The sequence below is a fragment of the Toxotes jaculatrix genome, chromosome 4, assembly GCF_017976425.1.
Source record: "Toxotes jaculatrix isolate fToxJac2 chromosome 4, fToxJac2.pri, whole genome shotgun sequence".
In the NCBI taxonomy this organism is placed as follows: domain Eukaryota; kingdom Metazoa; phylum Chordata; class Actinopteri; family Toxotidae; genus Toxotes; species Toxotes jaculatrix.
In genome coordinates, this window is record NC_054397.1 from 21,623,760 (window position 1) to 21,648,794 (window position 25,035).

Consider the following 25,035-nt stretch of genomic DNA (forward strand, 5'->3'; position numbering starts at 1 on the left):
CCCTAAAGGCTAAAATTTAATTGCTTTCCTTATTAGGATTTAAGGTGGGTGTCCATGTTGTATCTACTGTAGGCTGACCTCTGTTGGTACTTACTGATTGAACTTTTCTACAGATGAAAGATAAATGAATGATGAATGAATAAATAAATAAATAAATAGATAAATAAGCCAAAAATAATAATCTACAATCCGCAAACAGCATTCAGTCATTCAAAGGGAAGGTCTCTGAAAAACTGGACGTGACTCCAGTACTTACAAACTAAAGGGAAATTCCCCTGGTCAAAACATACACAAAAGTCCAAGGAAGGCCAGCCATGGAAACAACACTAATATTATACATTACAAGCTGGGATTTTATTGTTTTGCATCTGGTAAACTAATAAATAAACAAACCAATAAATAATAAATATAATAAACTAATAAAAGTAGTTCAATTGTATTTAAACAGCTTAATTTTTGTAGGATATTTATTGCATTATCATCATCCAACTAGATATGTAACTTGAGAGATTAGTAATTAAAGCATGGATTATAGTGCTGTTCTAAAATCAATAAGATAAGATTTAATGAAATGAAATAGGATAAGGTACAATAGAACTGCATGAATAAAGTCCGGTCAGTGTGAATTCAGAGCAGCTTTTGGAGCCGCATCCACATTCAGGAAGTGCTGTGTGGGAAAGGCTGTGTTATCTTCCTGACAGCTGGAGAATCAGCTCCCAGCTGACGAAGTCTGCGAGGTTAATTGTTAGATAACCGTGATATTACACAATAAGTAGCGACAATTATTGTATGAGAAAAGGACGCGATGGAGGTCGACTCAGGTAAACACGGAGTTAGTGCGATAAATTAAGCTAATGAGTTAATTAACAGGACTGCTTCCACAGTTAGCTGAGAGGCTAAAAATGCTAGCCTGCTACTTTAAGATCAAACAGCCGCTATCAACAGGCTAACAAGTTTGGCCTGCTGCTTTATGATTTGATAAATGGTCTGAGGAAGAGCTCAAGAATCAGAGTTCAGGGACTTAGTTTGTGTTTGTCTCTGTCTGAGTCTCTTTACCGCATCGAAATTTCGCTCTTGGTGTTTTTATTTGCTGACTCTGCTTTGTGGTTTTTGCCATTGTCTGGTGTCGGACACATACAAAACAAGGGAGACAAGTTTCTTTTAGTCGCAGACAGAGTTTGTTTCCAGCGCTGGAAACCTACACAGAAGCTGTCATAAGCTACACCTTGAGGAGATTTCTGAGGATAAGTTACAGGAAAGTCCTAAAAAGCTTAAAAGGTCCGGTCGTAAGATGGCTGCATGTTGTGTGCAGTTGTGGACTCTGTTATTTTAAAGGTACTTGCTGTAACAATAATTTAACCCACTGCAGTGATATGATCTTACTGGCTGTCTCTTCATTACACCGAATAATACAAATATCTCCAGTCGCAGTCAAGATAATAAAAATTGGTAGAGAATAAAATATTGAAGAAGAAAAGTTCCTCCTGAAGAACTTATGTGTCTCACTCATTTCTGTTCATAACTGTTTTTATTGAGAACAGAGTGTTTACAAAGCATGGAGTTATGATTTCTCACAGCCCAATGAGATGGATGTGAATAGCTTGTTTTATTAGTCCAACAGTCCAAAACCCAAAGATATTCAGTTAACTGTCTGATATGACTAACAAAGGCATTAAATTCAAGCATTTTTGCTTGAAAACTGACTGAACGTTAACTTGTTAACTTTGTAAGATCTGATCTTCTTCTTCTGATCGTATTTATTCACCTTTTCAAGTGTTCTACACTGATCGCAGTGGAAGAGTCACCAGTAACCCACTGCTGGACCAGCTCCCCAGCTACCAGTCCCTGTTGTACCGTAGGAAGTCGTCGACTGGTGGCTCCAAGCGGAGAAACAGCTCTAGAGCTCGGCTCAGCTCTTCTGGCAGTGGGAAGTGGGCCGTGAGCACAGTCAGCAGACATGAGGAGAAGCAGAAGGGTCAGACGGAGCAGAGACCCATCAGAGAACTAGCCAAGACCATGGCTGAGAAACGCAGAGACAAGTAGGAAAGACATTATTATAGTATCCTTACCACCTTCATGAATGACAGATGTGTTCCACTTTTGAAGGGACTGGAAACTCATTACTCACTGTTTTCTAAAAGTTGCATATAGTTTGATAAGCAACGAATTTGACTGTGTAACCCGTTAGGACGCAGCGCCTGCAGGAGGCTGGAGAGCTCAGCAGCTGGAGACAGTGGAGGCAAAGCACCCGCCGGTATCTGAGGCGGATGAAGGAAGATGCCCAAGAATGGCTGAGCTCCCTGAAGCTCTGGAGGGGAGACATTCACCTGATAGAAGGTTAAAGATGAATGAGATGATCTGACTATCAGAGACCTGTGTTTTTAGCCTCAGAGACATTTATTGATTTTTATTCAGGATGGTTGAAATGATTAAATACACTTTCAGCCTAACAGAAAGTGTACCAGCTGTGCTTTTGTTGTTCTTAAGTTCTCCCTTTGGTCTTCTTTTCATTCAGGGATGTTTGGCACAGGGATCCTGTCTTACTTCTCCTTCCTGCGCTTCCTGGTCATGCTCAACCTGATCATCTTTCTGCTCATGTTCAGCTTCGTCATGTTTCCCATCATCATTGCCCCCTACGCTTCAGGGAATACCACCTACAACCAGAACGATGGTGAGGGGTTTGGGTTTTTTTTTCGTCCTGGAGCATAAACTAAGCATAAAATAGTCGTAAGCTTATAATTTACGGTGTTTCCATACAGGTAGCCCGTGCAGTGTGTATCCAAGCAGCGCTCGGCGAGGCCTGGTTATTTTTCATGAACACATTACAGATCTGCTGTCTGGTGGAGTAAGTGCCTGCACTTTACATTTAATGGTCTCTGGAGTAAAACAGTTTCCATGTGGTCTCCTAACGCACCAATTTGGCTTCATCTGCAGGGCTTTCTGGAACAGACCTATCTTTTCTACGGCTACTACAAGGTGGACAAAATCCACTTCCCACACATCACTTATAATCTGCCATTGGCATACCTGCTGGCCACTGTAGCATACCTGTTCCTCAGTCTCATCTGGATCGTTAAAAGGTACTGAAAGGACAAAATCATGACAAATTCAGTTTATTTGTGTGATCAGTTTGTGGCAGTGTTTTGTTTTTTTCTCTCTCTTCAAGGTCTGCCACGGGATTCAAACGAAACCTGGTTCAGGATGAGGATCGCTTTCAGAGTTTTTGCAACAAGATCTTTGCTGGCTGGGACTTCTGCATCACCAACGAGAACGCTGCGAGGCTGAAGAGGAGCAGTCTGCTCTACGAGCTCAAGGTTAGTTGATCATTCTGCTGGACGAGGTGTGTTTATATACCGAAATTTGCCAGGAGCCATCATGTTAGATAGTGCAACAATGACCATTTTTACACGCTGACACAAGCTCAGATTCAGTCTCGATACAGTAGCAAACCTGTTTTTGGGTGGAAGTCCATGATTTTTATGTATCTTCTTGGATAACTATTTTTCTTTCCTTTCAAAAAGCTCCTCTTAGTCATGTAGACAGATGTAATATTCTTTTTTTCAGAAATTATACCATATGAGATGTTTTAAATGTTGTAATTACAATATAATCGATGCTTCCACTGACTGTTTACCTGCCTCGTTATAAACCTGCACATCCCCAGACGGATTTGGAAGAAGAGAGGATCAAGCAGAAAATAGCGGATCGCACCCGCAAAGAGAAGTGTCGGATTTTGCTCATCCGCCTCATCCTCAACCTTTTTGTCATCGGTGTACTGGCTGGTTGCTTCTACAGCATTTATGTAGCCACCATCTTCTCCCAGAAAGCACAGATGGATAAAATAAAGGTAATGAAATGTTGCTTTCTGTTGCAAGCATGACATTTCCTGTCTTTTTTCATTATTTTTCTCCTTTTCCATCCCTTATACATGCCTCGAATCCCCTGGGAACTTAAAAAAACAAACAAACTTCAGACTACCCTTGTTGAAAACTTCAACAAGAATACTCAAAAGGTAATTCCTTTAATTAATGTTATTAATGTTGTTTTTGCTGTTTTGCAGGAGAATTTTATTGTGGATCTCATCTATCAGTATCTGCCATCGATTGTTATCACCTTGGCCAACTTCATCACCCCCCTCCTCTTCTCTGTTATCATCAATTATGAGGACTACTCTCCTGCCTTCGAGATCCGCTTCACTCTCATGAGGTACAATTGACCTCCATTTATTGACCACTTACTTTTTATTGATGGTCCTGTTAACTTATAATACTATGAGGAAAAATAGTATATTTGCAAACACAAGCTCATGAAGTGAAAGATATAACACTTGAGCTAAATAGCTGGAGTTCCAGTGACACTGAATGACTGAAAATTGCTGCCTTTTCCTCGTCTGTCTTTCTTTTTCTTTCGTCCTTTCTTCACAGGTGTGTCTTCATGCGGTTGACCAGTATTGGGGTTTTGCTTTTCTCTCTATGGTCCCAGATCACTACGTGTAAAGAGGAGCCCTGCACCTGTGGCTATAACCATTTGCTTTACTCTGTGAGTCCTTTTCTTTTATTCCAGTACAGCACTCGATGGTTTCTTGTTGTATTCTGCAGGTATGAGCGTCAAATTCACTTTTATCTCTGTGTCAACATGCATACCAGCAGCTCCGTGCTTAATGAGTTTCTTAAATGATCTTTGAGATTTCAAAGCTATTAAGAGATCCTTTTAGAATGTTAATGATTTATGCCTCTTTAAATTTACATTGCTCACGCTGTAACGGCCGTACCAACCTTTTTGGTCTTGATATAAAACTTTGTTGTGGTTCATTTGTTCATTTGTTCAGTACTTTCTGACTTATTACAACTTAAGGTATATAATTAATTTTACAGTATAAAATCCATTCTTAAACTACTATTACACAAGCAAGTGAAATCCAGTCCCTCTGTTTGTGCCTCTCCATATGTCCATGCTGTTGTCCACAGTGTTGGGAGACCCGTGTGGGCCAGGAGATGTACAAACTCACCATCTTTGACTTCATCATCATTGTCGCAGTCACCATCTTTGTGGAGTTTCCCCGAAAGTAAGTCTTCACAACAATCCAGTAGATCACTGAACTATTTTATTATTATTACAGTCAATTTTCTTCCTTTTCCTTAAGTGGAATTATTTCCCGCTCTTTGCTCTTCAGTCATATCTAACTGTGTCCGTGCGTTGGTCTGTCCTACCCAGGCTGATTGTGAAGTACTGTGACTGTGGGCTGGTGAAGTGGTGGGGCCAGCAGGAATTTGCAATTCCTCAAAATGTTCTAGAGATCGTCTACGGGCAGACCATCTGCTGGATCGGCACGTTCTACTGCCCGATGCTGCCTGCCATCTGCACCATCAAGTACTTCTTTATCTTCTACATCAAAAAGGTGATTTTTTTATCTCTCTTTTTTTTTTTTTACATGGCTCAAAATCAAGAATACAGCTTCTGATGTCCTTTTACTTTTACAGGTATCACTGATAAATAACTGCCGTCCAGCCACGCGCCCGTTTCGAGCGTCGAGCTCCAACTTCTTCTTCCTTGGCGTGCTGCTGATTGGCCTGGCCCTGGCCTGTGTGCCTGTCACTGTTAGTGTAGCCCAGTGAGTAACGACCATGTTACGTCTTAACTTAAATGTCTGAAGCTTATTAGAAGCTTTATTAGAAGAATTTTAGCTGGTTAAGTATAAATGGAGATACGAATATTCTCATTTCTGTCTGCATGTTATTGACTCAGTACATGTAGATTCACTCATTGCTACTGCTTATGTATTCTTTTGGCGTATACACTTATTTCCCCTTCCCTTTTGCACAGAATAAACTGTTCCCAGGCCTGTGGACCATTCGTTAATTACACCACCTCCTGGGAGGTGCTGCCAACTACGGTATCCCAGCTGCCCAATGGAGTCCAAGCCCTGCTCTTCTTTCTCTCATCAGAGGCCTTTGCTGTCTCCTTCTTTGTTTTTACATGGTATGTTTCACTCAGGTCTTTCAGCCTGCAGCAACTGTTCTTTCTCTGTGTGGCTATATTTTTAAACAGTATTTCCATTTTCTTTGCAGTTTGGCCATGTTCTATGTGGTTGCACTTGCTGGAGCTCACAAGAAGGTTATTAACCAGCTAAGGGATCAGCTAGCCATGGTAGGTTTGCACAGGAATACATGTTTTCAGGAGATTTGGCTGCGGTCATGTCAAGCACCTTTCTTATTTTTATTTCTTTTATTCTTATCTGTTCTTTATTCTTTTTATTCTTACACAAACTACTGTCTGCGTGCCGTTATGTTCTCCAGGAGGGCCGTGACAAACGTTTCCTGATCCAGAAGCTGTGCCAGGCCCAGAGGCACTCAGCGATCAAATCTCAAGCGTCCAAACCTAGGCTCAGCAGAAGCAGAAGCACTTCCAGCTACCATACCAGCTTCTCCAACAATTTCAATGAAGCGCTGTTCCTGGCACACTCACCTCCGGACTCCTCCACTCATGTGTGAGGCAGACAACCTTATGATATAGACCGGGTGCAAGACTGGACAAACGTACAGGATTTGAAAAATTGTTTGAATGTTTTTGTTTTTGTTTTTTTTTTAATTGTGAAAACTTGGGAGCTTCTGTGAACCTGCTGGCATTAATGCGTTGTACTTTTTCAGTGTTTTGTTGTGGACAATCTACCATAAAACTATTACACAGCAAGTATTTGTAAACCAAAACAGTCATTGCTGGCCAGGTGGTTTTTTTGTTTGTTTTTTTGTTTTTTTGCTGTGTTTTTCCGATACTGTAACTCCTGTCTCTCATCTTTTCCTTCTGAGAAGGACTTGCATTACTAGAACTACTGGAGTTTGAAAACACTCTCTGAATTTTATGCACTTTAAAAGTATCAACACTAGCCTTTTCTTACTTGTACAGTTATGTTTAAATACAGTCCTATGCATTCATTGTTTTTCTTGTGTGTTTTGAAATCTAACATTTATATCATCATTATTTTCTGTACAATAATTTAAAGAAACATACTGATACATTTTATAATACTAACCTGTAACCATGTTATCTTTACCAATACTGTGGCTCAGTTTTTGTAACCCTAAAATAACTTTTGGACGGTGGGTGTGTTTGTACTATGAATACTATTTTGGTCAGATTTTGGGTAAATGTACTGTTTTTTAAGTTAGGTGCCTTTTATGTGACTGCCTTTAACACTGAACCATTTGCATGAAAAATAAATATTAAAATAAGTCGAATCATTTTGTTTTCCTCAGTCTTTGGTTTTGCTCTCTTCTTTTCTACCCTCACTGAGTTGTCATGACTGTCCTGTCATGGCTCCTCCGGACCAGCAGAGGTCGCTGCCGCCGCCAGTGTCTTTGCTGGGTCAGTGACAGCAGCTCAGCTGGTGCGGAACCGGAGGCAGCGTGCTTTGGCTCGGCTCAGTCAGCCAAAATGTTGAGAATTACGATCCGGGCTGACATGGGATCCCTCTGGGTGTTATTCTGTATCATCTATTCTCAGTTCTTGACCGTGTCCTCTGATGACATAGTGGTGGCATGCGGGGGGTTTGTGAAGTCCGACGTTGAAATCAACTACTCTCTGATCGAGGTGAGCGCAGACCTCCCGGCTAGCAGCTAGCTAGCAGCTAGCTGGTTTATCGTAGTAAGGTAAAGGTTAGGCGGAGACTGGAGATTTACTTGAATGACAGTTTGAATGAAATGGCCGCAGAAGAAGTATATTTTAACTCAGAGTTAGTTCTCTGTAGCTGGCCAACATAAATTAGAGCGGTTAATGTAGTTAAACAGTATTTTAGCTACCTGCTATTTAGCTAATTTGCATGTTTTCTGTGCGCAGTCACGGTTGACTGAAAAACCCATATGTTGAATTACATTAACATAATTGCTTTATATATGACTGCTCACTGTTAAACTTAAAATCTGTCAGTGTTGTTGAGGAAGACGTTAAATACTGGCCACCAGTCCTAATCCCTGCTCATTCACCGGCTCCGTGGGATTAGCCATTTGGTTAATTAGTGAAATGAACCAAATCCCAGATAGACTGGTCTGTTTGTTGATGACAGCCGATTCGAGATATCCAACCAGTGCGCCATGTAACTTAGTAATCAAGCCTGTGGCTGGCCTTACAGCAATTAACATTTCAAGTGAGGTAATTATGATTATAACTTCATCATCTGCTTGTGTCCTCTCTCATGTACAGATTAAACTGTACACCAAACAAGGTTCCTTGAAATATCAGACGGATTGTGCTCCAATCAATGGCTACTTCATGATCCCGCTCTACGACAAGGTATGGCAAACACTAATTCAGGTACTCCTATATTCAGTTTTCCCACTGACTATGATTATCTATCTGACTTTTTTTTTTAAATATATATACATAGGGAGACTTTGTTTTGAAGATTGAGCCTCCTCTTGGATGGAGCTTTGGTAAGATCACAGCTGCATCCTCACAGCTTACAAACTATTAATAATGCGAGCTGTTATTATCGTCTGTCATCATTTATGAACTTGCTTTTATGTCTTTGTTCTCTGATTTTAACTCCCACCAGAGCCTACCAGTGTCGAGCTCCATGTGGATGGAGTTAGTGACATCTGTACTAAAGAGGAAGACATCAACTTTGTTTTCACTGGTTTTTCAGTCTCAGGAATGGTGAGATGTGTTTAGAATTTCCTCCCTCATTAATCGAAAAACCTTATATGCACAGAAAGGGGGTTAAGTCTTAACAATGTCACTTAGATCAACAGCTTTTTCGGCTTTATGCAGGATGTAAATACGCTCTGCTTTATGACAGAGTGAGGTTCAGTTGTTTTTGAGTGGATAACATTTCAGGTCTTTTTCATTTTCAGTTTTCTTTTACATACCAAGGAAAGCTATTTTGTTAGTGTATCCACCATTCTACAAGCTTTTCTGGGAAAAGTATCAGTCAGGCAAATTGCTTCATTTCACTAAATATCTCATACTGTTGTGTAATGCTTTTCCCTCCTAACGTATTGTGTCTCTTTCAGGTTCTGAGTAAGGGCCATCTCCTGGGTCCGGCAGGAGTAGAAGTCAAACTGAGCCGAGCGGGAACAGAGGAGAAACTCCAGAGTGTCATCACACAGCCTGGAGGAAAGTAAGTGGCTCGCATCTTTGTGTTCAGTGGAGGTACACAGGTGTTTCTGCACTAAATATATACTTGAAATTGTGTGCCGTTTCACGACCTTTCCTTTGTTTGGTCTTGCTAACACAGGTACACCTTCTTCAAAGTACTCCCTGGAAGTTATGACATCACGGCTTCCCATCCCTCCTGGACCCTGGAGCAGGTTGGAAGTAGCTTTTGTCATCCAAACATTTTGTGGACAGTATTTTTAACTCTGTATTTTAATCCCCTAACAGACACCCTGATGAAAATAATGCACCTAAAATAAAAAGATTACTGTTCTTCAACCCTTTTGGTTCCAGTCATAACCCTGGTCTCCTTTGAATGGTGACTCATTAAAGTTTACAACCAGAAAGTCAGAATGAGTGTAAGAGACACTGAACCAAAATTACAGAAGCAAAGAAATAATAGAAACATTTTTAAAGGGAATATAAGGCCTGTAGTAGCATCTGGAGCCATCTCAACCAATTCTATGTCAACAGCTGTTGGAATGAAATATGATCATTAGACCTAGAGCTTTCAAACTCTGTATAATTTGTCAAGTCCGTGTGAAGACTGAGCGCTGCCAATTCCAAATTGTCCCATAGGTGGGTTGGTGTATTTGAAAAGGTTAAGAGAAAATTAAGATTTTTTTTTTTCACCCCCACAGTGTTTAATAACACACTGCTGGGTACCACAGTATCACAGTGGTACTGTCTGAGTGGCGTCTGCTGTGAGAAAATGCATGATCTCAGAGGTCTTTTTAATTCGGCATCACTTGAGTGTGGAAAACTTCATCACTCACCGACTTGCTCAGCTGATAAGGTTCCCTGTCAGGTTAGCAGGTTTAAAACTAATGATCTCCAGCAGTAATCACACGGCTCCTGACAGTGTCATTATTCCGGTTCTCGCTGTAACTTACGTGGTGACCTTTGCCGTCCTCCGATAGAGTTCTACCTCAGTGCACGTCTCCAATGCCAATGCCCCGGCCGCAGACCATCTGGTGGTTGGAGGCTACGATGTCTCGGGGGAAGTCCGAAGTGATGGAGAGCCCATGAAAGAGGTCACCTTCCTACTGTACTCAGCCGCAGTCAAGAGAGAGGTAAACCAACATTATTTTAGAAACTGTAACTGTCATACTGCTTGACTAATCTGTGCTTCAGCGTTTGAAGAAAGTGTTCTGCAGCTTGTATTTTAACAGAGTTCCTACTTCTCTTGGTATTTTGAGTGTTTCGGAACAGGCAAAGTCAGGTTTAATCTCAAGAGAAGCTAGGGAATAGCAAAATTGAATGCTTTTTAAAGTGTCTTAAAAACGGTCTGACTCTATTATAGTGTTTTGTAGATTATTCTCTTTAATTTTATATAATAATGACAAGAAGAAGTGGTGGATTGAGGAAACACTGTGTTTCCTAGCCAATAAATTTAGATTACTCCATTTTTGTGTGTGTTTGTTGTGATTTCAAGGACGTCAGTGGCTGTAACACCTCCCCAGTGGAGGGGGCAGATTCTGGGGACAGCTCCCTGGTCTACCTATGCAGCGCTCTGTCCAGGGAGGATGGCACCTTCATCTTCCCCTCTCTGGCCAGTGGAGACTACACTGTGGTAAGGGTTTTGTTTTTTTGTTTTGTGATTGATGAGATACAAATATGCCGTGCCTGCATTATGTCCTGAAAGTCCCCCATGCTTAGTTTTTTTTGAGGATGTTTCTTAGGGTTCACTTTCACAGTTCACTTGAATATACCACATAAGCATGTCGAAGGACAGGAGTACAGGACTACATCATTCTGTTACCACAACTGCAGAATAGAAAGCAGGCTTTTTGAATTCAGAACAGAAATGGCGGACTCTACCAGTACCACTAAAAAATGAACACATAGAGAGATAATTACTGAATGTAAAACACAGCGAATGGCTACGGCTATGGCTAAAAAAACTGTTGGCCATAAATATGATCAAAAATGAATTTATGAAATTTATGCTGCACACTGCATTGAGAACAACTCTACCTCTCTCACAGTCTTTTTCATGTAAACATGATTATTTTTCCTGCTTCTTTGGTGAAATTCTTCACTTCAGGTGCCTTTCTACAGAGGAGAAAGGATCACTTTTGATGTTGCTCCATCCAGGATGAATTTCAAGGTTGAACACAACAGCTTGAAGCTAGAGGTAAAGAGAGATCTCCATTTTCTTGTTTAAATATTCGTCATTAGTTATTTTAGGTGTGGTACTTACACTTACTTACATGTGGTTCTGATTCTGTTGCTCCACGTGCAGCCCATCTTCCGAGTCATGGGTTTCTCAGTGACAGGCCGAGTTCTCAACAGCGTCGGTGGAGAGGGTGTATCTGATGCCACGGTGTCACTCAACAACCAGATCAAAGGTAACCTTACTAGAAGACTGCAGCCAGTATATTGTGGAAGTGCATTCAGTGGTTCGTATTGTAATCACGTTTTCACACTTGCTTGCTTTGCCGCTCACAGTCGTCAGTAAGGAGGATGGTTCTTTCCGGTTGGAGAACATGACAGCTGGTACCTACACCATCCGTGTCAACAAGGAGCTCATGTTCTTCGAGCCAATCACAGTGAAGATTGCCCCCAACACACCTCAGCTTCCCGACATCATCACAGCAGGGTACACTGGCCTGTCCACTTAAATTTTTGAAGATATCAAGTTATATGTTTTGGAATTATAAAGTTGTGTTGTTGGTCCCACACCAGGTTTAGTGTGTGTGGCCAGATCTCGATCAGTCGCCTGCCTGAGGGCATGAAGCAGCAGGGTCGTTACAAGGTCACCCTGACACACCAGGGCCAGGACAAGGCTTCCAGTCGGACCATCGACTCTGATCCTCAGGGGGCCTTCTGCTTTCAGGCCAAACCTGGAGACTACAGCGTCCATGTAAGACCCTAGGACCAGCTAGGTTTTCAGTTTGTGTAGTATAATAAACACTTGGCTCTCTACAATATAACTTTGGTTTCACTTCCACGTGTCCAGGTGTCTCTCCCTGAGGCAGAGGTGAAAGCAGGCCTTGCTCTTCAGCCTCAAGCCCTGGAGGTCTCCCTTGTGGACCGACCCCTCACAGACCTCCTTTTCACCCAGTTCATGGCTTCTGTCTCTGGAAAAGTCTACTGTCTAGGTAAAGAAGTTATAAATGGCTTGTATTAATAAAATAGAGATTTGTATTCTAATGAAAATGTGGGTTATTAAATTGCTTGTCATTATTAAGGGAGTAAAAAAGATGATCTAGGATAAGATGAGGGACCTGACACAGCTTCAGCCCACAAGAATATTGAATTGTGAGGTTTTTATTTTTCACTCAAGCTGACCTTATGTCCTCTGGTTGACCTCTAGCGTCCTGTGATGACCTCTCGGTAACCCTGCAACCAGTGAGTCGGCAGGGAGAGAGAAGGACGGTGCCTCTGTCTGGCAGCAGCGACGTCCTCAGCTTCTCCTTTGACAACGTTCTGCCTGGGAAATACAAAGGTTTGGACCCACTACTATTAATATTTTATAAAAAACGGTAATGTTCAGGCTTTGTTACAGCAGTTACAAATCAGAAACTAGTGTTTGTACCATGCATTTTTGCCAGTTGTACAAGTGCCTCAGCGTTTATGTGGAGCCTGAATGCAAAGTCAGCATACAGGTTTGGACTGGAAGAAGTCAAAGCAAACATAGCACATAAACTGATTCCTCCATCCTACCTGCATTTCAGAGTCCATCAAGAAATCTCAGTAATGATTCTCTTAACGATTGTGGGGAAATCAATTAGTAATTACCATCTTTCGATCATAATTGGTGTTTAGCACCGGCTTTCTGGGAGCAGACATTATTCAGCTGGTGTTTCCCTACCTTCTGGTGCTGCATCTATCTCCCTCACAGTTCAATACACACAATTTGTTTGTGTGTCTGCAAGCTATCTGCACACACAGCATCTTTGAGGCGTGTTTACTCAGCTTGTGGTGCTGCCAGGCCAGAGTAATGCAAGAAGTTTACTTTCTGAAGCATTTGTTTAAAGATGAGATAATTACGAGATCCTTCTGCGGAAAGCCTCAACCTCAAGTGATCATGACATCTGATGTTTTTCCTCCAAGGCTAGTGAGACGGATTTAATCCTTTTCAACAAACACCAACTCATTTGTTTTTCTGTTGCTTTTAATTTGAGCGTATTTGTTTGTTTTTTTTTTTCCACCTCTCAGTGAGTATTTCTCATGAGGAGTGGTGCTGGAAGCACAAGTCCATGGAAGTGGAAGTTCTGGATTCTGACGTCTTAGGCGTGGAGTTCAGACAGATTGGCTACATCCTGCGTTGCTCCCTCTCCCATGCCATCACTTTGGTTAGTAATCAGTAACTGACTACATTAGCAACACCTGGCGTGTGCTGTTAACGGGCGGTGGCGCGTCCACAGTTATTTTTCTGATTCTACCTGAATGACTTTTTCTGCACAGGAATTCTTCCAAGATGGCAGCAAACCTGAGAACGTCGGCATGTACAACCTCTCTAAGGGAGTCAACCGATTCTGCCTGTCCAAGCCCGGTAAGGTTCATTCTCCTGACCTCTCATTAGCTAAACATAGTAAGAATTAGCATATTGAGAAAAGAAAATATCGGTGCGCCAGCCGCTCCCTTGTGTATAGTTAGAGCGCAGTGTTTTGAGCCAAAAGGTCTGTGTCAGACTTACCTAAATATAAAACTGGAGCAAAGTAATTAATCAACTAAAAATGGCTTGTCCAGGTGTTTACAAAGTCACCCCTCGCTCCTGCCATCAGTTCGAGCAGGACTTCTACACCTACGATACGTAAGTAATCGGATGCTGTGTCCATTTGTTTCTGGGTTGTAAGAGTGCTCTCCTTTTATTCAATTCAAGAAGGTAACATAGGTTTACCTGTGTCTAACAGCTCGGCCCCCACTATCCTGACCCTCACTGCAGTGCGGCATCACATGACTGGGCTCATCACCACCGACAAGATTCTAGACGTCACAGTTACCATCAAGTGAGACTCATCATGCCTCAGCTCATTTTTAGCAAGCTCTGAAGGTCACTAACATTCGCTACAGAGAATCTACACGCTATATTGCCAACTTTTTTTTTTTTTTTCCCCCACCCTCTCTTTGGTCAGGTCGTCCATCGAGAGCGAGCCGGCTCTGGTGCTGGGTCCGCTGCGGAGCTTGGAAGAGCAGCGGCAGGAGCAGCAGCTGCAAGAAATTCAACTACGCCGTCAGGAGCGGGAGCGTCGCGCCGCCGAAGAGGACGGAGGTGCCAGAGATGATAGCCCTCCAATCCAAGAGAAGGCTGATGAACTGACAGGCCCATTCCACTATGAGTTCTCCTACTGGGCCAGGTCAGTCACACCGTGTTTTCACTGCAGTTTCATTTTTTATTGTCTTTGCTCTTTAGGACATAACAAAGTAAGGAATTCAACACTTCAGTTCACTCTGGAATGTGCCTCTTGCACATGCAAGTGCTCAGTGTCTTATAGTAGTGCAAAGTGGAATGAGCCTTTAGCTGTGGAAGCACGTTTCTCCACTAAATTAATTTCCCACACAACTTTTTCTTTTAACGATGCTCAAAACGTTCCCAAACACAAAAACACAGGCTCTCACTGATAATGTTACAGTGCTTTTTTAATAGTTTCACTTTGGCTTGGTGATAATAATACACCAAGTCTTGAGTCCATGTAATGATGCAGTGAGTTAATATTCACTGTACCTGACTTCACAGGGCTGGAGAGAAGATCACAGTGACTCCCTCCTCCAAGGAACTGCTGTTCTACCCACCTGAGGTAGAAGCCACTATCACTGGAGGTAAACACCTTCACACACATTGTAATCTTAACAAATTTACCATGTCTGTATGTGCCCTTGTTTTGTTATAGCTGCTTCTTAGATAATAATTCTTTACAAAAGTGTATACTATTGTGCTTACAGTATTTTAGCTCTATCTTCATTGGTTTCATAAAGAAAAAAATTAACTCTTGCTGTTGACAGAGTCCTGTCCAGGTCGGCTGGTGGACATTACGGGACGTGCAGGTCTCTTCCTGGAGGGGAAGGTGTCTCCAGAGCTACAGGGTGTCGAGATCTCCATCACTGAAAGAGGAGCATCTGCAGTCCTCATTACTGTGGCCACTAATGAGATGGGAGCATACAGGTATGAGAGCAAGTCCAGAGGCCTTTCTGTAGCTTTTGGACATAAAAGTAGGGGCAGGATATTCCAGAGCCTGCGACCCGTCATAGATTTATCTTATCATAAATTATAGTAATGGTATTGGCTGTTAGAGTACTGCTATGTGCTTAGCAGGTAATTATATACTAATATGCAGATCCATAAATACATTAAGGCCCAAAGAACTATAGGAACAGCATCAGTGTGTGGGTTCGAGTTAAAACTCTAATATAATTTGCCCAGAGAGTTGAAATGGGTTTTAAAGGGCTCTATTAGAGGTGGTCAGCCAAATGGATCATCAAGTCACAATTTGTGCCAGAGAGACCAACTGGATTGTGCGCTCTGTTCAAAAGGGCCTCATGATAAATACTGTCAAAAGCTGCACACAGGAGTGACAAGGCTTTTAGGACATGAAGGACTGCATCAGAGCAGCCTGTGGCACCAAACCAGTATTTTTGATTTCTACTGTTTATTAAAGCTTGCTCAGTTTTTCTTCTCCAGTTGTCATACAGGTGTTGTTTTACATGCAGATGAGCAGCTTGCAGAGAGTCACATCTGCCCAGACAGACACGAATAGACATCATTTTAGATTCAGTGCAACTTCCCGAGAATACAGTTCTGTCTGATTCTGTCTATTGAAAATAAAAATCCCTAAATCCACTTAGAAATCATAGAAAAAACGATTCTCCTTACAACAGAACTTGCCAGAGAAACATTACATTTTTAAGTTTTCTTCAGTGTCAGAGTAATGCAGTGATACTCATCTGCACATCCATGGGTGCACTGCAAACAGGAACAGCTAATATCTAATTCGGCAAACTTTTGAAGGTGGCAGTTTGCCACAATGTTAACAAATGTAAACCAGAAATATCGGGCACGAGTTGGAGCCTACAGCTAACTGACTCCATGGCAACATTTTACTTTCTTACATACTAGGTGCTTTTATTTATAATGATATATTTTAGATATCAAAATGATAGTTTTCCTTCACATTCTGCCCCCTGAAAGATCCTCTGAATGTGTTGGGTCTCTGGAGGGTTGTTGAGCTGTTGCCTTGAGCCCTGAACGAAAAAAAATAGTTCTCCTCACGCAGGAATATGGAAGAAATGGTTCTGGGTTGACTTTAAAATATCAGAGTCATTAGAGAAGATGTCAGTTATGCAACATTATCCAGTTAAAGTGTAATAATTCCTTTTTGTGAGTAGTATTTTCTCTTGTTTCATCATCAACTGGTCAGACTTAACTTTATCTTACCATTCTGTATTATATATTGGCTTGTAAAGTAACCATATTTATAGACATGCAGCCCTCACCACCTTATTTCTCCTTTCTGTCCTCCAGTGTGGGTCCTCTTCACAGCGACAGACAGTACGACATCAGTGCCAGTAAAGAGGGTTTCGTCCTGAGTCCTGTGGAGGGAACCCAGGGAGATTTCAAGGCGTTCGCTCTGGCTGGTGTGACCTTCAAGGTACATGTGACCACCCTCCTCACATACACATACATATTACATCCCAGTAATCACCAGCCGCTGTGACATCCGCAGTACTTAGCTGACACTTTCACCCAGAGCAACTTACAATTAACGCTCTTTGTTCGCATTTACTACTCTCACTGATTATGTGGTTTAAAGTGAATATGAAATGACATGATGAAAAGCCCTTGTTAGTTCCTAATGTATGTTTTTGTAAAATATAATTAAAAGAAAAAAAAAAATCACTGTTGATAGTTGAATCCGTTTTTCTGCTTTGCTGTGTGTGCTGTCAGTGCCTCGCCTTTGTACTGCCTTTGATAAAAGGGTCTGCAATTATCTACAGCAACCATGAGATCCTGGCAGAAATGATCAGTGTTGGTTTCCCTTTCAGGCTGTGTGATAAATTGCTTTGAAATCTTCTGTACAGCATTTATAAAGAGTTTTGTGCCCTTGTTTATCCTTCTTTTGTAGATCCCCTCTGAAATAGAACATTAGAGACACTAAACCCACCTGTCAGCCTGATTATGCCCACTATTTCACAATCTGACTCTCACAGTTTGAGCCATGACTGAGTGATTTCATGATTTTCGAGACGTGTCTGAGAGATTGGCTTCGTTATTCATTACAACGGGCGTTAAGTCCACATGATCTTTTATTTTGAAAAGATTAAAGGAGTTTAATCGCTTACCTCCCAGGTCGGCCACAGTTTTAACACTTATTTCAAATATGTGCAGTTTCTGTTTCTGATTAGTCTAATCAATCTGTTAGTTGTCAAATCTTGTGATCTGTAACCTATAGTTTCCCACGCTTTCCCTTCTTTCAACAGATCAAATCAGAGGATGGTCAGCCCCTGTCAGGCGTCCTTCTGTCTCTGAGTGGAGGACAGTTTCGCTCCAACCTTTTGACCCAGGACACTGGCCTGCTCACCTTTAATAACCTGGTAGGGATCCAGCTATTTCTTCATTTTCTTCCACCACTGTAATTTTTCTCTCTGTGGTGGAAGATATCAGTCCGCCAAGCTGTGAGGCTGATTGTAGAGATGCTTTGACCTCTGTTGTGCTCTGCCTGATGTATACGTTTTCTGTTTTTCATTTGACATAATCACTGCTTTTGTCTCCTCAGAGTCCTGGTCAGTACTACTTCAAACCCATGATGAAGGAGTTCCGCTTTGAGCCTGCGTCTCAGATGATTACAGTGGAGGAAGGTCAAAACCTCAGTATTGATATAACTGGGATTAAGACTGCATACAGGTATACAAACCTACCACAAACAGTTATTTCCTGTTTAGTTTGCCCTACAAGCATAAATGTTTCTGTTTCAGCATCTACTTTACGTGACTCTAATATACAGTACTGTGCAAAAGTTCTAGCCACTAGCAGTAAAAAGAATCACAAGTAGTGCCAGGAATAGAATTTATCAGTAAACAACATACAAAGTGCAGTAAACAGATACAACCTAAATCAAATCACAGCTTTTTAAGGTGCTTGGCAGGTAGGTTGAATCCAGGCAACTTGCAGAACCTGCCTCAGTCCTGTGGGTTTCAGCTGTATCAGCATCTTCTGTGTCTTAATGTAATCCCAGACTGACTGATGGTGAGATCTGGGATCTGTGGGGGTCGGACCATCTGTTGCAGGACTGTGTTCTTCCAGTCATTGAAGATAGTTCCTTATGCCTCTAGCTTTATGTCTGGGCTCGTTGTCATGATGCAAAACGAGTTTGAGACAGATCAGACGCCTTGCTAATGGTACTCTGCGATGGATAAGAATCGAAATGTCTAAAGTGCATGAAACTTCTGCACAGTATTGTGTATTTATGTGCTGGTTGTGTGTGAATCCCGTAATTCCCTTTCCACATGTGCCTTATTAGTGTCGCGATCTTGTGCGTTTGTCCTCAGCTGCTACGGTGCGGTGCAGTCTCTGAGCGGGGATGCAGAGCGGGATGTTGCCGTGGAGGCGATGGGTCAAGGAGAGTGCAGCCTCTACAGCGAGGACACCGTCACAGATGAGGAGGGCCGCTTCAGACTCAGGGGTCTGCTGGTGAGGACACGAGGAACTGTTAAAATCAGATTGGAGAGTTTCAAGCTAGAACGAACTGAGTCACAATGGTCTGACATATCACATATAACATTTCAAAATAAAAGTTGAGTATCCTTACAACAGCATCTGAAATTTTCATGATTATAATTTCTTTGTAAAAAGGTCAGTAAATGGGTAATTAATAATAACTGTTTTTCATGGCATCGTATCTTATGCAGTTCTATGGCCAGTTGAAAAAATGTTTACCAGCCATTGGCAGACAGAACAAAAAGTTAATTTTGAGACTTGTGTCTCTTTAGTCTTTTTACTGTAAACCTTAAATGACTTAATTAAGAGAATGTTTTCTCACAGCCTGGTTGCAAATATCTGATTCAGCTGCGTGCTGAAGGCAACGACCACATAGAGAGGGCGCTACCACAACACAGAGCTATAGAGGTAAGCAACAAAATGACTATGGGCTTTCTGTCATTCCAGATGTGTAAACAGTCCACCCATCTTTCCAGATGTGTAAACAGTCATTCACTTAAAAATTTAAGAAATGTACTAAACTAAAATGTAACTTGTCAGACTTTATATATTTGCTCTTTCCAGCCTCTCAAATGTGAGGATATACTACTTTTTTGTAGAATAGTGAATTGGGTGATTGAAACAAAGATTTTAAAGAAGTTAACTTTGGCTCTGGAACAGCCACTAAGTCCACCTTGTTGTGAGACTGTTTTCTCAACATCTGTTTCTAAGGTCAAGGATAAACTTTGAACCAAACATTAACATATTTTCAATGTCATCGTCCTTTCCTTTGTGCTTGGCACTGCAGTAACACAGTCATGAAAACTAGATTGGAGGGAATGGAAAACTTTTCTAATTGAATTGTTAAAATGACTGTGGGAACCCTGTGATTATGACTTATCAGCAGCCTTATCACATGGGTCCTTTTCTATACACAGAACAAAAGCAGCAATAATCCCATTGCAAGTTTAAACCTCTCAGTTCATAATTTTAGCTTGTCTGAAAAGTGCAGGCCCCCTAATCTCTCTGGCGAGGCTGGAAATGCCTTAATTCCTCTTAATTCTCTGTTATTATCATACCGTGTGACTTGAACAAAGCTTTATGCAGAGTTGGTGTTTTCTTTTAGGAGTTCAAGGTTGTATCTGTACATAAAGCTCCATGTGTTTGCTCTCAGGTTGGCAGCAGTGACATTGAAGGGGTCAACATCATCGCCTTCAGGCAGATCAATCAGTTTGACCTCAGCGGAAACGTCATCACGTCCCCTGAACATCTCCCAACACTATCGGTACGACTGCTTAGTTTACGTTATCCCTGCATTTCAAACATCTCTGCAGCTTCCCCGCAGTGGTCACATGACAGGTCTATGCAGAGTTGGCATGGTTGAAGTTTTACTGCTTTTTGTTTTTTTTACTTACTTTATCCTCTTTTGGTCTGTCCAGGTGAAGCTGTATAAAAGCGACAATCTGGACAATCCAATCAACAGCGTCTCTCTGGGACAGTCCCTCTTCTTCCACTTCCCTCCTCTGGACAGAGATGGAGAGGTAACTCTTAAGTGATGAAGTGAATCCTACACAACTGAAAAATTTTGCTCAGACTCATAAAACCAGAAGCCAGACTTCAGTACTCTACATTATTCAGTGGCTCTAAGTCTCCTTAATGTCTTAATGTGCTTCTGTGTTTCACTAAATTTATAGACTGCCTTAGGCATAATCATGACCCTGGACATGCTGCTGGTAGACCTAAAGTCACCTCTCTTTGTCTTCTCCAGACTTATGTTCTGATGCTGTACTCCACGCTGTCCCGGTCGCAGTATGACTTCACTCTGCCCCAGGTCTCCTTCACCTCCACTGGCTACCACAAGCACGTCACGCTCACCTTTAACCCCACTGTAAGACACAGATCCTTTCTTTAAAACCAAATTTTAAACGGTACCTGCTGTTTGATAGTGTTTTCTGTAGGAGAGCATGTTCCTCTTTCACTGCAAAGAACAACAGGAATCATGATTTACACAGAGAGACAGGTTGTTGTTTGTTTTTTTTTTGTTTTTTTTTTAAATCAAAACAGTATTGATCGGGCTGTTTCTCTTGGAATTGTCTCATCTAACATTGTGTGTGTGTGTGTGTGTGTGTGCGCGTGTGCGCGTGTGCGCGTGTGTGCGCTTTCCCACAGCGTAAAGTGCCTGACCAGGATGTTGCCCAAGGCTCCTACATAGCTCTGCCTCTCACTCTGCTGCTCCTTCTAGCAGCTTACAACCACGAGAAGGTACATGCTCCTGACAATGTGTTTAAAGAGCTTTTCTTGCTCGACTATCGAATTTCTGAATCCATTTAGTTGGTCTAAACATCACTGGACTTTGGCCTTATCGTGGTAAATCCTAAAATTTGGAACGACATAAAGAAGAACGTCCTGCTTTGTGGAGTTTTCATGTCTCATAATCTGTTCTTATTTATTCATTCATTCATTCAAGTTAATCACATTTTTTCAGGGATTTTCTTAATATTTCAAGTAAGAAACTGTTAATCCAAAAAGCATTTGTTTAATACCTTTTGCTGACCTGTTTTGCAGGTGATCCCCCTGCTGTTACAGGTCGTGAGCCGTATCCAGGGAGTGAGGAGCATGGCCCAAGCCAGTGGGGACAGTGCCGCCGTGGATGAAGCCAAACGCCAGGCTAAGAGACAGAAAGCCAGGCGTACATGAGGCCACAACCACGGCTCGCCTCAGACCACACCTTTGTACGCTAAATAGCACACTGGCACCTGCAATCCCAGCCGCGGCAAGCACTGGGTTAGCCGGGTGAAACTTCTTCAGTAGCTGCGGCTAATGACAGGTGCTGGTAAACTGTTTAGCTCGCTAAGATGTGATTTAGCCCCATGTGAAGCCCAACGTGAACCACTCGACACGCAATGACCACCACCTCATTAGCCATTCAGATTCACTGGACTGATAGCTGACATTTAACAGGTTGTTTTGTATGTTTTTTAGAACCTTTTTTTTTTCCCCAGAACACTCATTGTCTAAAAAAAACATTGTCAATATTTGTGAGCCATTTTTATACATTTGTAATTTATCTAGGTCAGCTAAAATTGTTTGTGTTTTGAAAGCACTTGAATGCTTTTGATATCTATCTAACATTGTTTAGGACTGTCAGGCACTGTGGAAAACAAAGTGTCTCGCCTACCAGCATTGGGCTCGATTCAGACAATACGCAAAGGGAATTTTCCATCAGAATGTAGTTTTAGATCTAATCATAACTACCAGTATTAGCTTTGTGATTTGTAAGATTTATGGTTTATATTGGTTTGTATGGGCTCAAATAAGGGTCAAGAACATTTTCAGCTTGAGAAACATCTTTTGGCTGTATATCACCTTTGTGAACCTGTTCTCAACAAATAATGAGAGAAATTGAAGTTAAGGATGTCCAAATGATATTTGTGCTAGAAAATTTTGACCATTGAACACTCTGAACTACAAAACTCTTTGTAATATCCACAGACCTTTAACAGATCTACAAAGGGTGATGAATTACTATAAGCTTTGAATTATCTTAAGCATCATTTCACAAGCTTAATATGTTTTTGTCTCTTATTTGAACCCATAGATTTGAACTTAAACTGCATTGACCGCTATAATGCCATCACAAACAAACAGGATTCTGTTGACTGCTAACTCTGACTGAAACACAGCCAAAGATGCTGACGAGCCAATAACTGCTTTATACCGTTGTCACTTAAATCTAGAACGCCCACGTGTTGTCCATCCACTCCTGATGGGATTTTATAAGCTGTTAAGCGTGATGCAAGATTGACTTGATGTCAGTTTCTCTGTTAGCTCAGGAAAATGATGGTAGATAAGATGCTGGATATATGGGTTTGAATTCTGTGAGGAGATTTATTTTGTTTTTGTTTTTTGAGTGGGGGTGGCCAGGGGTGGGGGGGGTGGCAGGTAGGGAGCTACAGGGGATAACTGATAGTTGATTAATTTATTAACATGTGTCTAATCAGTTGTGAATGGCTTTCAGAAGTGTGGCTGTTATTTTTTTTTTTTTGAATGATATCTGTCAGAGGAAGTGTGTGACAAGCTATTTTAAAGAGCAATGTAAACTCTAAGAAGACTCCCACACACAGACGTGACAGTAAGTGAGAATATCTAAAAAGATTCTGTCATGACCTTGAGTTAAACTTAGAAAGATAAGGCAGAATTGTAATTTCATAAGCTCATTGTCTTACCACTCAGCTGTGTAATGCACTGTGAAAACTATGGACCCCAATTATTTTTCTGTATTCAGTTCATCTGCTCTGAGTTGTGGCTGACTTTCACTGAAAGATGAAAAGGCCACTGACTATTTACTGAGTTGAAAGATATTCCAATTAGTCCACATTTAGGGGGAGTTGATTAGTTTGGTTGGGGTGGGAAAGGGAGGGTGAGGGAGGTGGGGTGTTATTGTCATTTGGTCAGAATCAGTTGATTTTTTTTTGTTTTTGTTTTTGTTTCTGAGATCATGAATAAAGTTTGACTGGAAGAAAATTAGCTCAACTGTTTTATGGTTTTGCCTCTAGGGGGCAGTGTAATGCTAGGCATGAATGTTTTCATAAAGATGGCAAGAAATGCAGATACCCTCATCCTTTAAGAGTCAAAGAACTAAAGTTGATTTGTGCTACTTTAGCGAAGGATAAAAAAAAAAGTGGAGTACTCCCAGAAAATCAATAAGTATCAGACTGATCTCATTATTCCTTCTTTTCACCGAAGCAGCAAATCGGAGCAAAGCCACGACAAGCTGATGTTTGGCTAAGAGAGGTTAAAATGCTCTAAGAGCAGAGCTGTCTGTAAAAGACTTTCAGCCCAAATCTTATTGCTCTAATGTGTCTGATTCCCTCTGTGCTCTGTCTTGAGAGCTTGGCCTCGCTGCCTCTCTGTGCTGTCCACTGGATAATGTAAAATGTGTTAGACAGCAAAGCTCTGATTGAACTGAAGTATGCCCAACTCCAGAGAAGGCTGGGTGGAAGAAGCCTTGCAAAAATATTTCTACCAGTTTGTTAGGTCAATAGTGCTAGAGGGTAGCATTGCTAACAGATAAGGACATCCAGTGTCAGGTGAATACTAAAGTTTATAGACAAAAACAGCTTATGTGTCTAAACTCTCTGGTTTTAATGTGTTAAATGGGGGCAAAAAAAAATCCTGTCTAACTTCCACTGTCAGCCAATAGCAGACAAAGCACATCATCTATCAACAGTAATCCACAGCAACCCAGAAACCAGGAGTTAGTGTTTGTGATTAAACACTTTTTATTGTGGTAACAATTCAGCAGTTAGTGAATTTAGAATTAAGCAAAGAACTTTGTTGTGTGTATTTGAAAGTTTTTACCCTTTTCACGTCAGACATTTTGACCTGTTAAAACAGTAAAAGCACAGGTGGAGCTAATAACATTAACAGTGGCTTCAGTTCATTCCACTCAGCTGAGCCTCTTCCACAGCCCTGGTAATGCACGTGTTGCCCTACTAGCCTGACTTAACTGGGACGCTTGAATGGAATAGAGCTTTGTTAATGTTGGTAATCACACCTGCCTTTCCCGCTGCAGTATGTCAACATGTCTGCTGTGAAAAGGGCCTACCTTTGACCACTATGGGCTAAAATACTCTCACAGAAACACATCCCTGACACACCATTAGCTTTTCAAGTTGTTGTGGCCGGTGTGTTAGCAAATAATTGCTTACTTACACATCCAGACACAGAGCAACATGATCTTCCCTTTGGAGTTTTGTTTCTGGCTACCTGGGGAACGTAAGTCCATTATTTACTGACACTTTAGTTTTGGCTCAGTACACCAACTTCTGAGAACAATATCTTGGTGTTTACCTTGCTAAATGCTCGACTTTATTCTTTTAGAGTCCTAGGTGCTATAGCTTCTGTTCCCTTGGTTTTATATTCCCGGGGTTTTCTGTCCATCTTCCAAGCTTCTGGTGCACTGGATAGTAACATTTGAACACTTGGCATTTGAGCAAAGACATCTTAAAACAAATGAAGCCTATTTTGTTAGTGTTCAACAGCAACACCTCCCATGAGGCTCTGACGGTGTGACAGTGACTAAGACTCATGGGACATGTTGACATTGTTTACTGCCAATGAACACACTCTCTTGTGTGTGAGAGTTAAATTTATAGAACAATTCATGATGACAGTAGCTATTATGAAATGCAGTATTTACACAGCACGCTGATATATTTACATTTAGTGTATAGCCATTCACAAAT

The 25,035-nt window shown here is 41.5% G+C and overlaps 1 protein-coding gene across 1 annotated transcript; it reads left to right on the forward strand.

The window, feature by feature from the left end:
- Nucleotides 1-681: 681 nt before the first annotated feature.
- nomo (nodal modulator) lies at nt 682-23,192 on the forward strand. The gene is given in 48 exon segments (XM_041035949.1): nt 682-821; nt 1,775-2,039; nt 2,189-2,337; nt 2,516-2,671; nt 2,760-2,845; nt 2,935-3,080; nt 3,167-3,314; nt 3,665-3,847; nt 4,061-4,206; nt 4,425-4,539; nt 4,968-5,065; nt 5,215-5,398; nt 5,481-5,611; nt 5,824-5,979; nt 6,069-6,147; nt 6,297-6,485; nt 7,374-7,417; nt 7,419-7,587; nt 8,197-8,286; nt 8,381-8,426; nt 8,549-8,649; nt 9,006-9,112; nt 9,230-9,302; nt 10,068-10,220; nt 10,583-10,720; nt 11,195-11,284; nt 11,393-11,498; nt 11,599-11,749; nt 11,836-12,013; nt 12,110-12,251; nt 12,467-12,598; nt 13,312-13,448; nt 13,561-13,648; nt 13,846-13,909; nt 14,010-14,105; nt 14,232-14,453; nt 14,834-14,916; nt 15,100-15,259; nt 16,616-16,742; nt 17,572-17,685; nt 17,868-17,995; nt 18,640-18,781; nt 19,133-19,216; nt 19,962-20,072; nt 20,227-20,328; nt 20,556-20,675; nt 20,957-21,049; nt 21,353-23,192. Coding segments are annotated over 48 exon segments (5,970 nt in total). The 5' UTR covers nt 682-805; the 3' UTR covers nt 21,485-23,192.
- Nucleotides 23,193-25,035: the final 1,843 nt, after the last annotated feature.